At 60.2% G+C, this 13,345-nt stretch overlaps 1 protein-coding gene across 13 annotated transcripts; it reads left to right on the top strand.

Annotated features, from left to right (window-relative positions):
• Positions 1-625: 625 nt before the first annotated feature.
• Positions 626-13,139, top strand: LOC308568045 (hyaluronidase-1-like). 13 transcript variants are annotated; one of them, XM_081160438.1, is made up of 7 exons: positions 2,266-2,355; positions 2,931-2,982; positions 3,174-4,153; positions 4,605-4,694; positions 10,484-11,407; positions 11,764-11,853; positions 12,273-13,139. In XM_081160438.1, the coding sequence occupies exons 3-7, from the start codon at positions 3,224-3,226 to the stop codon at positions 12,588-12,590; spliced, it is 2,352 nt and encodes a 783-aa protein (XP_081016564.1). In that variant the 5' UTR covers positions 2,266-2,355; positions 2,931-2,982; positions 3,174-3,223; the 3' UTR covers positions 12,591-13,139. The 13 variants fall into 13 exon arrangements, with proteins under 13 accessions (XP_081016567.1, XP_081016558.1, XP_081016562.1 ...); XM_081160436.1 differs by lacking the exons at positions 2,266-2,355; positions 2,931-2,982 and adding an exon at positions 1,034-1,128; XM_081160439.1 differs by lacking the exon at positions 2,931-2,982 and having other exon boundaries at positions 12,661-13,139.
• Positions 13,140-13,345: the final 206 nt, after the last annotated feature.

Genomic DNA, 13,345 nt, shown 5'->3' with positions numbered 1-13,345 from the left:
GTGTCCCTGCCCTGGGACAGTCTGGCCTGGTCTTTGTTTCCCCAGGGGCCCCACCTTTGAAGCTTTCAAAGCCCGTGTCCCTTGAGCCAGCACAGTGGTACAGGAGACCCTCCCATGCCATGTCTTGGACTCCTTGGTCCTCAGGGGCAGACTCCAGGGTATGTGCCAACTCCCCCAGGCCCCTAATTTTACACAGCCTCTGTTAGGAAAGAGGCCCTTGGCATCAGGGAAGTGGGTGAGTAGGGTAAAAGCTGGGGGAGGGGGTAGGTTCAATGATTTCAGGGTGTGCAAATTTGTCCACACTTCACTGGGACCCTGCTACAGTCTCCCTACTGCCAGCCGCATTATGGGCACCTACTTCCCACTTGTAAGGAGCCCCCTACTCTGCAGAGTTTCAGTGAAATCCACCCAGGAATGTCCCTCAGCAGGAGAGCATCCTGCAGAAAACCTTCCCAGCCCCTGCCCCATCCACACACCCCCCAGTCACATACATCAACATATTGTCTGTTTGTCACACTTGGGACACTTCCGCTCTCAGTGGAAAAGAATTGACTCAGTTCCTGGAATTTCTCTCAACCCCTCCCCCAGACACCCCTCTTCCCTTCATCACCTGCTTAGGGGAACCATTAGCCAACCATTGCGCAAGCAGTCTGACTCCCCAAACCCCCACCACTGGGGCCCTTACACGACGCTATGGATTTTAGGATGGGTCTCAACCCCAAGGGAGAGTTGGGGAGAAGAGCTCTCAGTGTTAAGGAAGCTGTGGGCAGGGGGGAGGCTGGCACCTGAGTGGGATCCCACAGCCTTCCTGTCACCTGGCGCAGTTCGCCCTGGCCAGGACCTAGGGGGGAAGGGTGGGGAGGACAGCCAGCCTGTAGGGAAACAGGGTCAAAACGGTCCCCTCCCCCGCGCCATTCCTGGCCCTTTCCTCTCCAAGGGGCAGCAGGAAGTGCGGAGAGAGGGCTGGGTGGGAGGCGGGAGCGGGTAGGATGGGAGGCATGGGGTTTATCAAGTCGCCGGCGGGCTGCCCACCGGGCAGCAGCGGGCGTGAGTAGCTGGGCTGCGGAGGCGCACCTGGAGAAGGAGGGAGGCCACTAACCTCCTGAGGCTCCGACAGATCCCACACAGGTGAGCCCACCGCGGACGGCTGGTCTGCACCCGCACAGGTGCGCCCACAGCCGCGCGCCCTTCCTCCCCCCTGCTTGCGAGCGGGGCAGGGGCTGGTGGCGGAGACCCCGGCCCTTCGGGTAGCTGAGCACCGCGCGGGGAGCGGGTGTAGGAAGAGGCGAGGAGGTCTCGCCGCGGTCCAGCTGCAAGCCCGCTACCCAGCGGGAGGGGCTGGCGGGGAAAAGGGGCTCAGGACACCGGGTGGAGACCTGGGGGAGCCCCTCTGGCCGATCCAGCGCTCTCCGCCGTCCCACCGGGAACTTCTGCAAGGGTGGCAGCCTCAGGGTTGAAAGGAAGCACTGGGGCCTCCCACAGCCCCCCACCCCCCGAGACAAGGCAGAAGGGGACGGGAGCCCACGGATTGGCCTCCGGGTGGTGCAGGTCGCAGGAAGGGGGATGCCCTACCCCCCAGCCGGCGGGCCGAGCCGAGACCCACAGCTCGTGTTGCCAAGACAACCACTGCCTCGGCCCAGCCCAGAAACGGCGAAGAGGCGGGCACTCGGCCCCCTTCTGGGGTCAGGCAGGGGGCGGGGCTCCCCTTCAGACCCTGGACCGGGGAGGAGAGCCCTGATCCGTAGGGGTTTACTGTCCTGGGAGTTTGGAGATCGGCTCTGGTCACACAAAGGGACCCCAGGGCTAGGGCTACACTCGGGAGTGCAGAACCAGATTCGCAGCTACTCCCGGCCAAGGCCTTGGGGTCCCACAGCACCTCCTCACGGCTGAACGGGGAACCACCCACTCAGTCCCGTCCGCGTCCTCCAGGCGGTCCCTTTAAGGGGCTGGCCGCGCCGCGCCGCGGAGAGGACCGTACCACCGGCTGCAGGCTGCGGGGGGGAATCTCGGGCTGACTGGCGTTTGCCGCTGAGACTCCGGAAGAAATACCCGTTCTGAGGGGCCCCACGGTCCCATATGGGTGGCTGCGCTTCTCCGCGGAGGATCCGGGGGCCCTGGAGCCCAAAATACCGCCGTGGCGGCGCGAAAATGGGGCACACCTCCCTGCCCCGGCCGCGAGTCCCGCCCCGGGCCCGCCTCCGCGCAGGATTCTTAAAGGGCCCTCGGGCCGGGGGGCGGAGCCAGCAGGAGCGCAGAGCCGGGCCGGGCCGGGCCTGGGCGAGCGGCCGGAGTTGGCTGGGCCGGGCCGAGGATGGCGGTGGCTACGGCGCGGGTCCCGGCGGCACCCCGCGCAAGGTGAGGTGGAGCGGTGCAGATCTGGGGGCCCTCTCCCTACAAGCTGGGCTCCGAACCCCCAGGGAGGCGGCCCAGGGACCCCACCCCCACCGCGCCGGGCTCGGGCTCGGGCCCCACGTGCGGGGCGGGGGCGGGGTCCCGCACAAAGGCCAGGCGGAGTGCGCTCCCCCCGACCGGCCCAGCGGCGGGCGCGCGCATTCCCGGGGCCGTGCGCGGAAGGGCCGGTCGCCGGCGCCGCCGTGGGAGGTCCGCGGCCCCTTTGTCCCCGCGGGCCTGCGCCGGTCTGGGGGAGTGTCTGCCTGACAGCCTCGCTCCGGCACCGGGCCGTGTCGCGCTGATCCAGCCCGCGGCCGTGCCCGCTCGCTGGCCGCTGCGCCCTGCCTGACGCAGATGCTGTCGCTTCTCTGGACCAAGAGCCCTCCGCCGGGTACCCAGGGGGCTCGGGGTCTGGGCTCCTCGAAACGCCGCGCTGGGTGGCGTGCGGGCGGGCGTGTGTGCGTCTAAGGCAGCGAGGCCATAGCTCAGCTCCTCTAGTTCTCAGGAAGGTCACAAACCTAACTGAGGTCCTTTCCCAGCCACAGGCCACCTGCTCCGGGAAGGAGACCTTTGCTTGCTGTGCTCCTGGGAGTGAGTTCCTAGGGTGTCTTGCCTGCCCCTGCGTGGCCTGCGGTCTCTCAGACCTGTTACCGCCATGGAGCAGGGTCTGAACAGCCCTAGGCACAGTGCCCCTCAAGCGTGGGCTTTGGGGGCGTGGATGGGTTTGGGGTTGGCACCTCCAGGATTCTCTAGGCTGACTTGCTCTCTCCCACTCTCTTCAGTCCCTGAGCTGGTGCCAGGCAGGTGACACCATCTTCCTGCAGCCCCCAGCATGTGGCCCAGCCTGAGCCCCGCCGTCATACTGACCCTGGTGTTGGCGGTGGCATGGGCCAAGGAGCTCAAGCCCACGGCGCCACCCATCTTCACAGGCCGGCCCTTTGTGGTAGCGTGGGATGTGCCCACACAAGACTGTGGCCCACGCCTCAAGGTGCCACTGGACCTAGAGGAGAAAGCCTTCGATGTGCAGGCCTCACCTAACGAGGGTTTCGTGAACCAGAACATCACCATTTTCTACCGGGAGAGGCTAGGTCTGTACCCACGCGTGGATTCCGCAGGGAAGCCTGTGCATGGTGGCGTGCCACAGAACGACAGCGTCCTCAGGGCACACCTGGACATGCTTCGGGAACATGTGGAGCACTACATTCGCAGACAGGAGCCTGCAGGGCTGGCGGTCATCGACTGGGAGGACTGGCGGCCTGTGTGGGTGCGCAACTGGCAGGACAAGGACGTGTACCGCCAGTTATCACGCCAGCTGGTGGCCAGCCGCCACCCTGACTGGCCCTCAGACCGCGTCAACAAGCAGGCGCAGTACGAGTTTGAGTTCGGTGCTCGGGAGTTCATGCTGAAGACGCTGCGCTCTGTCAAGAGATTTCGGCCTCAGCACCTCTGGGGCTTCTACCTCTTCCCTGACTGTTACAACCACGACTACGTGCAGAACTGGGAGACCTACACGGGCCACTGCCCCGATGTGGAGGTCTCCCGAAACGACCAGTTGTCTTGGCTGTGGGCTGAGAGCACGGCCCTCTTCCCCTCTGTCTACCTGGACGAGACCCTCGCTTCCACCGCCCATGGCCGCAACTTTGTCACCTTCCGTGTTCAGGAGGCCCTCCGTGTCGCTCGCACCCACCATGACAACCACGCGCTCCCAGTCTACGTCTTCACACGGCCCACCTACAGCCGCAGGCTCACAGGCCTTAGCCAGGTATGTGCCTCCTGGGGTCCTGCCTTCTTCCTCGGGAACCGCTGTGGTCGGAGTTACTGGAGGGCCTCCTGCCCCCTACTGTACTCGCTACTCTACATCCCTTCGCCTCAGTCTCTCTTTAACCTTGTGAAAGGGTAGCATCGTCATCTCCATTCCGTGGATGAGAAAATTAAGGCCCAGAGATGCGGAGAAATGTCCCCAGAGCTTGCCAGCAAATCCAGGACAGAGCAGGGACTTGGGCATAGGTGTTCTGACTTTGGAGTCTGCCTTGATAGATACATTCTAGAAATGGAGGGGGTGGAAATGGCTTAAACACTTAAGAGAGAGTGAATGAAGCCTCTACCTGGGAGTGAGAGGGGAGGACTGGGCTAGGGGAGGGTCACCCAGTCAGAAAAGGCTGGGGTGGCCACCCTGTCTGTCCTCCCCCAGTGACCAGCCTCTTCCCACACAGATGGATCTCATCTCCACCATTGGCGAGAGTGCCGCTCTCGGCGCGGCCGGTGTCATCCTCTGGGGCGACGCAGGGTTCACCGCCAGCATGGTAAGTGAGACACACAGCCCCCCCCCCGGCCTACTGGGTCTGCAGGGTCTACAGAAATAGGGTGAACGTTAGGGCTTTTGGCTGCGAATTTCAAGGTGGGCAAACCTAGTCTGGCTCCCTTGTCTGTCTCTCACCCAAGACATATCCCTGTTCCCAACAGAGAAGATTAGGCCCCCTCCCCTGCTCCCAGGAAAGGGGACATGCTGTCCTGAACAGCTGTCCAGTTCAGCCCTTGTCTGCCTGTCCTGTAGGGATCCAGTCTCTGCCCCTACCCCCTTCTCAGTAGGAGCAGGGACAGCGAGGGCTTAGGCACAGTTGTGCATATATACACATGTGAACTGGTTAAAGAAGGCATGGTCACTGCGTTGTGGACAGTTTCCATCTGGTTCTGGGCTGGGGCAGCTGACCCTGATTCCTGGCCTCTGCCCCTAGGAGACCTGCCAGTACCTCAAGGATTACCTGATGCAGCTGCTGATCCCCTACGTAGTCAACGTGTCCTCGGCTGCCCAGTATTGCAGCCGGGCCCAGTGCCATGGCCACGGGCGCTGCGTGCGCCGAGACCCCAGCACCAATACCTTTCTGCACCTCAGTGCCAGCAGCTTCCGCCTAGTGCCTAACCACAAACCTGGTGAGCCCCCGCTGCGACCAGAGGGGGAGCTCAGCTGGGCCGACCTCGACTATCTGAAGAAGCACTTTCAGTGCCAATGCTACTTAGGCTGGGGTGGCGAACAGTGCCAATGGGACCGTCAGCGGTCAGCTAGGGGTGCCAGTGAGGCCTGGGCTGGGTCCCATCTCACTGGCCTGCTGGCTGTGGCAGCCCTAGCCCTCACCTGGACTTTGTAGGGATCTTTCACCTGGCTTCCAGGCAAGCTGGCCTCTGCCACAAGAGCTCTGCCAGGCATGTAGGAGCCTGCAAGGGGTGGACGAATGAGTCCAGAGGGAAAAGAGCCCCTGGGATGCCCAGTAGGGCATCCATAGCAGCTCTCACCCCCCTGTTCTAAGGGGGAAGGGCAGTCCCCTGGGAGAGCCTTTCTCTCCCTGCCAGAGAAGAAGAGGGGCATGGCCAGGGAGGACCTGACCCTACTCCCTGCCCCTGGATAGTTTATTATTATTATTTTGGGGTCTCTTTTGTAAATTAAATATAAAACAACTGCTTTTGTGCTTGGACTGTATACCTGGGCCTGGGCACATGAGAGTGATTCCGGAGTCTTCCATGCGGTTTGACCCAGCTCTTTCCCTATGAAACTCTCTGCTAGGGACTTCTTATCTGTAATGGTTCACTGGGACCCCGGGGCCTGGAGCTGCCCACTCTGCAGCTGTCCTGTCGGGGTGGGGCCACTGGGAGTGGAGGACTCACATGCTACCCCAGTGCCAAGGGCCTTGCTTTCTCCATATTGATTGGAATGCAGCGGAGCCCAACCTTCTGTGAGAGACGGGACTCACTGTGCTTCTCCTGCCGGCTCCGGTATCCCCAGCTGGGCCAGTGCCAGCTGCCTCGCCTTGCCCACCCAGGGAGAAAGGGGGAAGTGGATGTTTGATCTTCCCTGGCTGGGCAAGTAACCAGACCACCTCTCCCTGCTGTTCCCACAGGCCAGGGCGTCTCCTCCACTCCCAGCTCCCAAGGGCAATGGACTCCAGCCACACACACCTCTCCCCCTCTGGGTCACAGTCTTCCACTGGGCATGGCCGCAGGAGGCAAGCAAGGGATTGGGGTCTGAAATCTGAAGTCCAGTCCCTCTCCCACTGCAGATGCATGAGGGGCGAGGGAGAGGTACCCAGAGTCTGGGAGCAGAGACATCCTCAAAGGTCAGCCCTGTTCTGCTCATGGGAGAATATGCTGGTCTCTAGCTGTCCCAGAAGAGAGAAGGAGCCGAAGGAACAGTCAGACCAGCTCCACCCAGCTTCACTGCCCTGCTCCTGAAGGGAGTTACCTGGGTGGTTCTCTGCCATCCCACCCACACCTGGGTACCCCTGTCCTAGTCAGAGATGACTCAGCCCAACCCTGAGGGGACACTTGCTCTGGGGAGACAGGTTCTAGAAACAGCCCAGTGGTGAGGACAGACCAGGGGAGGTGTTCTGGAGAAATTTCTATTGTGAGTTTCAAGAGGTGTGGGGGAAACTTGATGCTAGGAACAAAGCAGGGAAAGGCTGGAGGAAGCTGAACTCAGCTGGGATACCAGCATGAGGCGGGGTGTGGCCGCCTGTATCAGGCAGGGGCAGGAGGGGCAAGCAACCCTGACTGCCAGGGTGGTGGCTGTCTCAGCTGTTCAACAAACAGCGCGCACACCTGCGGTGCTGGGCTGGCTGCTAGGGATGTATCTGTGAGCCACGCCACAAAGACGCCTCCCTACACTCTCCCTGTGGGGATAACAGTGTAGAGGGAGGTGCACACTGGGTGTGAAGACCGAGTCAGGTGCTGGATGGTGGACAGTGCTCCCCAGAGAAGCATGGGGTGAGGGGTGGCATGGTTGGGGGAGCAGAGCCTGCCAAAGCAAGTCCCGCCGAAGCAGTGTCCACTCAGGCTGTAAAGCCATCCCTGGTCCCTCTGGCTGGCGATGGCAGAGAATGGAGAGAAGGCTGGTGGTAGCACTAAGGCAATGTCACCTGGTGGTGGAGGAGACCGAGGTGGAAGGGTCCCCAGTGCTCCTGGCTGTGGTGGGGAGGGGCCTGCTAGAGAGAAGATTCAGGTGTTGGTCAATAGACCATGAGATGATGGAGCCAGCGGAGGGAGGGCAGCTGTGACCCACACACACACCTGTGAGCTATCCCACTCACATCTGTAACCTCCCAACATGCAGGTGATCCAGGCACACCTGGCTGGGACCTTTCCCGCCTAGTTGTGACATCTACATACACATAACCCTCTGTGTGCAAAGCTTTGATCCCCCACATGCGTGACCTCCCCTACACACCTCTGACCCCTCCATACGAATCTGTGAGCATCTCACATCACCTCCCCAGGGGGACCTGGAAGACAGCCTTGGAGAAAGTGCAACTCTGGAGACCCCGAGAGCTGTCCTTTGGGTGGCTGGGAGGGGGGATGGGGAGTACGGTGACTCGGGGCCTGAGTACGCCCAACCAGAGGGCAGGCAGGGCTGGACGGAAAAGCTGGACAGACCTGTCAACAGAGCTTAAAAAGTACATTCTTGAGAAGAGTCAGTTCTGTATTCTTAGCCTCTGGGTTGGTCTGAGATAGTTCTCAATCAGATGTGTGGCCTGGACAATGGACACCAAGGGGTCAGGTCCTGTCTGGTGTCCTGGATGTGTGAGTCCTTCAGGGGGCAATCAGAGGGTTGTCTGGAGGCCTGAGGTATGTGCAGGCATTGATACAGGACTGGGAAAGGTCAAAGCTAAGTTCCCAGGCCAGTTAGAACAGAACAGAATCTTTCCTCATGCCTCAGCCTCCTTGGTTGTAGTATTTTAACAGCCTGACTAGAGTGACTCCATTTTATTTCTTCACTCTATTGCTCAGACCCCAGACACAGACCACTTGGACCAATCCAACCAGACCAACCCCACAGAAGCTAGCTTGTGGGTGAGGCCCTGGGGTCGGGGAGGGTGTCAGGTGCCCCAGCTGCTTCCTGCTGTTCCACCATTAGGACTTCTCCCTTGGACTGAGGCCAGCTAGAGAATGCTGGCCTGCTGGTTGGCTGGATTGTGCCAATCACAGCACTAGGTCTCTGGGGGCACCAGGATGTAGCAAGGGGCCTTGGGGGGGGGGGGTCCAGGGCTGCCCTGGGCCTGATGGTCATCACTCTGGAACCTTGCTTTCTGGACAGGCTCAGGGGCCGCCACCTCTGTGGCTAGGTCCTGTGCTCAGCTTGCGGCTGATGTGCCCACAGCCCCCAGCCCCCTTGACCCTCTCCTTCAGCCCTGCTAGATTTTCCATCCTAGCCAGCTGGAGGACCAAGCCCAGATGGCAGCCAGCTGCGCCACTGCTCTGGTGACCACCATGCCACTGGCTCAGGCTCAGACTAGGCTGCAGACCCAGGCAGCACTTTTTTTTTTAATATATTTTTATTGATTTCAGAGAGAGACTAAGAGAGAGAGAGAGAAACATCAGTGATGAGGGAGAGTCGTTAATCAGCTGCTTCCTGCATGCCCCACAGTGGGGATCAAGCCCACAACCTGGGTATGTGCCTTACCGAGAATCGAACTGTGATCTGGATCATAGGTCAATGCTCAACCACTGAGCCATGCCGGCTGGGCCCAGGCAGCACTTTAACCCAAGCCAGGGACCTGATGGTTCCTTCACCCCACCCTGGCAGGCAAGCCTGGGCCTGGGCCCCCAGCAGGCATCAATCACTAGCATCTGAGTCAGCAAACAAGTGAAATCACAAAGGAATGAACCAGCATGTGGTCACTGCTCAGACCTGTGCTCACACTGACGTGGTCTCACAGTCACAAGACAGCGGGGTCCCACACTCGCACATCGCACTCCCCTGGAGTTTGTGCGGAGGCCCAGATGGTCACTAACTGGGGCTTCACGGACGTAGCCACTGACCCAGCAAGCAGACAGAGAGTGACAGCACAGCCCTGATTTCATGAGCACAGTGCCTTTTAGACACAGGTCCCTAAAGCAGGGGGACATCCACTGGGCAGAGGGCCTAGGGCCACGGTGCTTTAGAGGCCCACAGATGTTTTAATTTTTTTAATAGAAGAAAAAACATATAAATGAGTATATAATGGATTCAGTCTGGATATTATTTGTCTTTATACCAACATAGATGCAAAATATATTTTAAATTTTTTATTCAGTCCCTGGTCAGGGCGCATACAAGAATCAACCAATGAATGCATAAATAAGTGGAACAGCAAAGCACAGTTTCTCCTTTTCTCTCTCTAAAATCAATAAATAAAATTGTTTTTTAAGGAAGGGGCCTGCTCACAAAGGCAAAAGTGTCCAGAGCCCCCAAATGTCATGCAGCCATGTGGGGCATGCATACTCCCTGGGTATCAGTCCCAAGATACCCAGATTCCAGGACCATGAACAAGCCTGCCCAGCTGGGCTTGCCACCCAGACAACCCCCCTGCACTGCCTCCACCCCCACCCCAGCCCAAGTAAAGACACAGCCCAGCCCAAGTGCTGCCTGGGTGGGGGGGCCGCTTCCGGCCCAGGCCCCACCCCTGCCAAGGGCACTTTGCTAGGGTGGTGAGGTGGCTCCGCTGCCTGGCCCAGCCCTCAGCCCGCCCTCAGTCTGGGCGGGGTGACCCCTACAAAAGTTCAGAGTTGCCAGCAGCAGCGTCTTCCTCCAAGAGTCTGACGCAGCTGGGGCCAGAGTTGAGGAACAAGAATCTTGCTGAGCCCTGCCTAGGCCCTAAGCCTGGGGTCAGGAAGTTTGGATGAGGAGGCCCTTCAGCCCCGAGGTCAGCAGGGACTAAGGGGCAGACTGGCGGGATACAGGAGGGTTGGGCTGACCTGCCCTTGGTCCCTGAGCATCCCCTCCTCCAATGGCTGGCCGGGATTCCTGGGGGAAGAGACAGGAAAGGCCCCGCCCCATCAGTCAGGTCAGTCTGGGCAGGGCCTGGCTCTGCCACTCTTCTCAAAACAGATGCCATGGCTTCTGTGGCCCTTGGGAAAGTGGGGTGGGCGAGCCCAGGGCAGGGCCTGTGGGAGACAGAAAAACGCCTGGCCCAAGAGGCAACTCAGATGTGCCCTCCAGGGGCAGTGCTCTCCTCCATGCCTCTCCCTGGCCCTCTGACTTCCCTGAGCCCTGCCAGTGTTTACCTGAAGTCAGAGCAGGAGTCAGAGTTCAAGGCCTGCTCTCAGCTCTGCTTCCCCTGGCCAGGTTTCCCTAGAGCTGCCCCGTGCCATGGCAGCTCAACTGCTTCCCATCTGGGCCCTCTTCCTGACCATGCTCGGCATGGCCCAAGGCTCCAGGGACTCCGTGGTACCCAACCAGCCCTTCACCACCATCTGGAATGCAAACACCCAGTGGTGCTTGGAGAGGCACGGCGTGGACGTGGATGTCAGTGTCTTCGATGTGGTGGCCAACCCGGGACAGACCTTCCTCGGCCCTGACATGACCATTTTCTACAGCTCCCAGCTGGGCACCTACCCCTACTACACGTCTGCTGGGGAGCCTGTGTTTGGCGGCCTGCCCCAGAATGCCAGCCTGGATGCTCACCTGGCCCGCACGTACCACGACATCCTGGCGGCCATGCCCGCCTCTGATTTCTCAGGGCTGGCAGTCATTGATTGGGAGGCCTGGCGCCCACGCTGGGCCTTCAACTGGGACGCCAAGGACATTTATCGGCAGCGCTCACGGGAACTGGTACAGGGGCAGCACCCTGACTGGCCGGCTCCTTGGGTGGAGATGGCGGCCCAGGACCAGTTCCAGAAGGCTGCACAGGCCTGGATGGTAGGCACCCTCAAGCTGGGGCAGGTGCTACGACCTCGTGGCCTCTGGGGCTTCTATGGCTTCCCTGACTGCTATAACTATGACTTCCTAAGCCCCAACTACACGGGCGAGTGCCCACAGGGTGTCCGTGCCCAGAACGATCAACTAGGGTGGCTGTGGAGCCAGAGCCGTGCCCTCTACCCCAGCATCTACATTCCCGCAGCGCTGGAGGGCACAGGGAAGACAAAGATGTATGTGCGGCACCGAGTGGCTGAAGCATTCCGTGTGGCTGGGGGTGCTGGGGATCCCAGTCTGCCGGTGCTGCCCTATGTCCAGATCTTCTATGACATGACCAACCGCTTTCTGCCCCAGGTGAGTCTCCTTTGGTGACCCTGCCCACCTTATAGCCTCCCTTGTCCAGCATTAGGTCCAGCAACTGATGCCACACAGCCTTGTGGCACTTCCATCCATTCATTCTCACGTTCTTTGAACACTTTTTGTGTGCCAAGGTCTGTGCTAGGCACAGACTTTTCAGCATCCATCAAAAGGATGCAGTCCCGCCTGCATGGTACGCAAGGCCAGAGTGGGGACAGGCTGGCCTCTGACCGCCAGGGCCAGAGTTGCCCCAGGTGGGAATTACGAGTTATTTGTCTCATCCAGTGGTGTTACAGCAATCTGCTGTGGGGAGGGAGGGAGGACCCACAGAGCCATGCTGTCCCTTTCCCCAGGATGAGCTGGAGCACAGCCTGGGGGAGAGCGCAGCCCAGGGAGCAGCAGGAGTGGTGCTCTGGGTGAGCTGGGAGAACACAAAAACCAAGGTGAGCTCAGGCCCAAGGTGGGGGTGGGGGCGAGGGTGGGGCAGAGGTCGGTTGGGGAGACCCTGGCCCATCCTCTTTTGCTGTTGTTAATTCTCACCCGAGGATATTTTTCCATTGATTTTAGAGAGAGTGGGAGGGAGGGAGGAGGGAGGGAGAAACATCAATTGGTTGCTTCCCTCACAAGCCCTGACTGGGGCAGGGATTGAACCTGCAATCCAGGTAAGTGCCCTTGACTGGGAATCGAACCCTCAACCCTCTGGTGCTCAGGACGATGCTCCAACCACTGTGCAACACCAGCCAGGGCACTGGCCCATCCTTTCTACCCCTGCAGTCCTGGCTGGCTAGCCAGTCAGGGCCTCAATGCCCTAGGTGGGCCCATGCATGGCCGTGGTGTCCCTGACATTCCCCCTCCTACCCAGGAATCATGCCAGGCCATCAAGGAGTATGTGGACACCACACTGGGGCCCTTCATCCTGAACGTGACCAGTGGAGCCCGTCTGTGCAGTCAAGCCCTGTGCTCAGGCCATGGCCGCTGTGTCCGGCGCCCCAGCCACCCAGAGGCCCTCCTCATCCTCAGCCCCACCAGTTTCTCCATTGAACTCACGCCTGGTGGCGGGCCCCTGACCCTACGAGGTGCCCTCTCACTTGAGGATTGGGAACGGATGGTGGTGGAGTTCAAATGTCACTGCTACCCTGGCTGGAGGGGAGCATCGTGTGAGCAGCAGGGCACATGGTGATTGGCCCGGATGCACACATTGAGCGCCACCTAATGCACTCGGGGCCCGCCCAAGGCTTTCTCAAGTACAGGCACAGTTACACAAGTCACGGTCACAGCGAGGAGTACACTCAGCCACCGTCATGAGCATACGCCTGTGTACGCTCACGTACTTACAGACCGGGATAGCTGCATCCCTAGTTAGAGTGTCCGGCACCCACCCAGCAGGGTCATAAACATCACCAGAGACACCGACTGGGCCAGTCTTTAAACTGCAGCAATCACAAGAACTGACATTCTCTGAGCGCCTGATCTTCACCAAGGCCTGTGCTAAGCATTTTAAGTGGGCTGACTCATTCGGTCCTAAGGCGACTGAGCAACACACAGGGCGGGAGCACTCTGCCAAATTTTCACAGCTACAAAGTGGAGAAGCCGAGATCTGAACCCAGGCTGTCTGGCTGTAGAGGTAGGGAGGGCCCTTTGGCTCCTGTGTTGATGGTCACCAACCCTGCACGCAACCTGAGCCCGCTCCGAGGCGCCAGCCCTGCAAATAAAGCAGACATGAGTCTTACTTCCAAGAGCTGTTTATTGAGCGCCTAAAGCGTGCAGGCCCCGGGATCCAGAGGGCACAGGAAAGGCCCCTCTCTGCTCTGACGTCTGTCCGAGGGCGGCTGCTTCCCAGGGTGGGACCCGAGTTTCAGGAGGAAGCTTCACCTGCCCTTTTCCACGCTTGACCGAGGCTGCCGGCCGGCCGGAGCCGAGACAAAGCGGCGCGTG

This window comes from Miniopterus schreibersii (assembly GCF_964146895.1).
Source record: "Miniopterus schreibersii genome assembly, chromosome: 15".
Lineage (NCBI taxonomy): Eukaryota > Metazoa > Chordata > Mammalia > Chiroptera > Miniopteridae > Miniopterus > Miniopterus schreibersii.
The sequence above is the reverse complement of the archived record's forward strand: the minus strand, read 5'-3'. Positions and strand labels throughout refer to the sequence as shown.

Bases quoted from the DNA above. Each gene is read 5' to 3' on its own strand.
- LOC308568045 (XM_081160436.1), top strand. From the start codon at position 3,224: ATGTGGCCCAGCCTGAGCCCCGCCGTCATACTGACCCTGGTGTTGGCG. The intron at 11,408-11,763 runs GTGAGTCTCCTT...CCCTTTCCCCAG, and splicing joins CCAACCGCTTTCTGCCCCAG to GATGAGCTGGAGCACAGCCT. The intron at 11,854-12,272 runs GTGAGCTCAGGC...CCTCCTACCCAG, and splicing joins GGGAGAACACAAAAACCAAG to GAATCATGCCAGGCCATCAA.